The following is a 1,565-nucleotide window of genomic DNA, read 5'->3' as shown; positions in this document are numbered from 1 at the left end:
ATTTTTGCCAATTTCTTGAAAAAAACCACCGGCTTTTAAATCTCCCGCCTCTCAATCTCTTAACGTGATTTCTCTACTAGATAAACTTTTAAAATCAATAACAACAGCCATATGCAAGTCAGTCGCCAATGAAATGTTAAAATACGTAACACCAAAAATCTAGATATTACTAGAGAATGTCAAATTATAATTAAAAGTGGTTGTTGGGGGCGCATTTCGAATAAGAAGCGTAATAGCAACAAGGTTCCAACAATGCAGGCTCGGCGGAGGTGCAGTGCGTGAGAGAGAGAAAGACAGACAAGTTGCCCTGTGAAGAATGCCTTCTGCCTCCTTAAAACAGGACACTCGAGGGTCCACAGACAACCTCGAGCCCATCCAAAAAGTGGCCACCCTCCTCGAGAAGAAGATCCGCAACTTGGAGAAGCGTAGGGTGAGTGGTAGGGCGGGAGAAAAGGGAAAGAAGATAGGGATTTTGGGCAGGCGAGGTTAGCGAACAAAGCGACGGCCATGTTAAGTATTACCCGTGTTTTTCGAAGGAGTTTATTTTCCCGCTGTGGGAATGTTCCCGGACGGCCTGGCGGCAGGTGGACTGCGCTTTGTGATCGTTCCAGAGTCGGGTTTTACGAGGGAAGGGCAGAAGACGAAGGGTAAGGAGTGTGAGAGGGAATAAAGAGAGGGGGAAGAGGGAGGATCTGCGAGGTGTCGCGTGGTGGCATGGGAGTCGTGCTTCGTGGACACGTCTCCCTTTCAATGTTTACTTCTCTATTGGGGGCCTTTCTGGGTAGGACGCTTCTCATCTTGTTAGGGGGGGGGGGAAGCGTTGTTTTTTTGGGGGGGAGGTTATAAGTGATCAGCTGAATTATGCGAGGAAGAGGACAGGACAGTGACTTGTTTCGCTTCTGTCGTTATGGTCGAAAGTCGCCCCAAGGTCTGTATAATTTTGGACGAAGGGGAATTCTCGTCTGCCTTAGACTCTCTGCTTCGCCTTCTTCCAGCAGTATTTAGAGTGATACTAAACAGAGCTGAATATTGTCTTACTGATTCAATTAGTTTTATAACTTAGGTGTTTTCTTGTACAGTGATGATGCAATATGTATCAAGGTGTGGAAATTTACCCTGTAGGTGTTCCTAATCAATTTCTCTCTTTCTGTATGATTTCTGAATTGATCTGCACTTTGGCAAAGACTGTCTGTATGCATATTATATACTCTTTTAACAGTAATTATTTTTTTCCTTGGGATTAACCAGTTTCTATATTGGATTTGAATATTATTGTTGATACATTTCATTTTCTTTTCTTATGTGATGAATATCTATATTGCCCTTCTGTCTGTTTCATAGTTAATTTGCTTGAAGGTATGCCTAAGTATAGTCTAGTCACACAACTTTGATAGCTGGAGCCTAGAAACATTTGAAACAGTTGTTCTTATTTCTGCATATATATATTTGTGTAAATTATTTAACCTGAAAGTTTTCAGATTAGGTTTCTAATAATTTCCGTAACTAATTTATTATAAATACCCATAAAAAGTGTAAAAAAAAGATTGAAAGAAAATCAAATTATG

General features: G+C 41.2%; 1 protein-coding gene across 1 annotated transcript in view; it reads left to right on the top strand.

Moving 5' to 3' along the window:
• Positions 1-259: 259 nt before the first annotated feature.
• LOC119590829 (caprin-1-like) overlaps positions 260-1,565 on the top strand; it is a gene marked incomplete in the record, with an annotated part of 12,763 nt that continues 11,457 nt past the window's right edge. Inside the window, 1 exon segment of the mRNA XM_037939585.1 lies at positions 260-430. Coding sequence (XP_037795513.1) covers positions 317-430 — 114 coding nt within the window.

This window comes from Penaeus monodon, chromosome 27 (assembly GCF_015228065.2).
Source record: "Penaeus monodon isolate SGIC_2016 chromosome 27, NSTDA_Pmon_1, whole genome shotgun sequence".
Classification (NCBI taxonomy): Eukaryota; Metazoa; Arthropoda; class Malacostraca; order Decapoda; family Penaeidae; genus Penaeus; species Penaeus monodon.
This window is presented reverse-complemented; position numbering and strand designations above follow the sequence as displayed.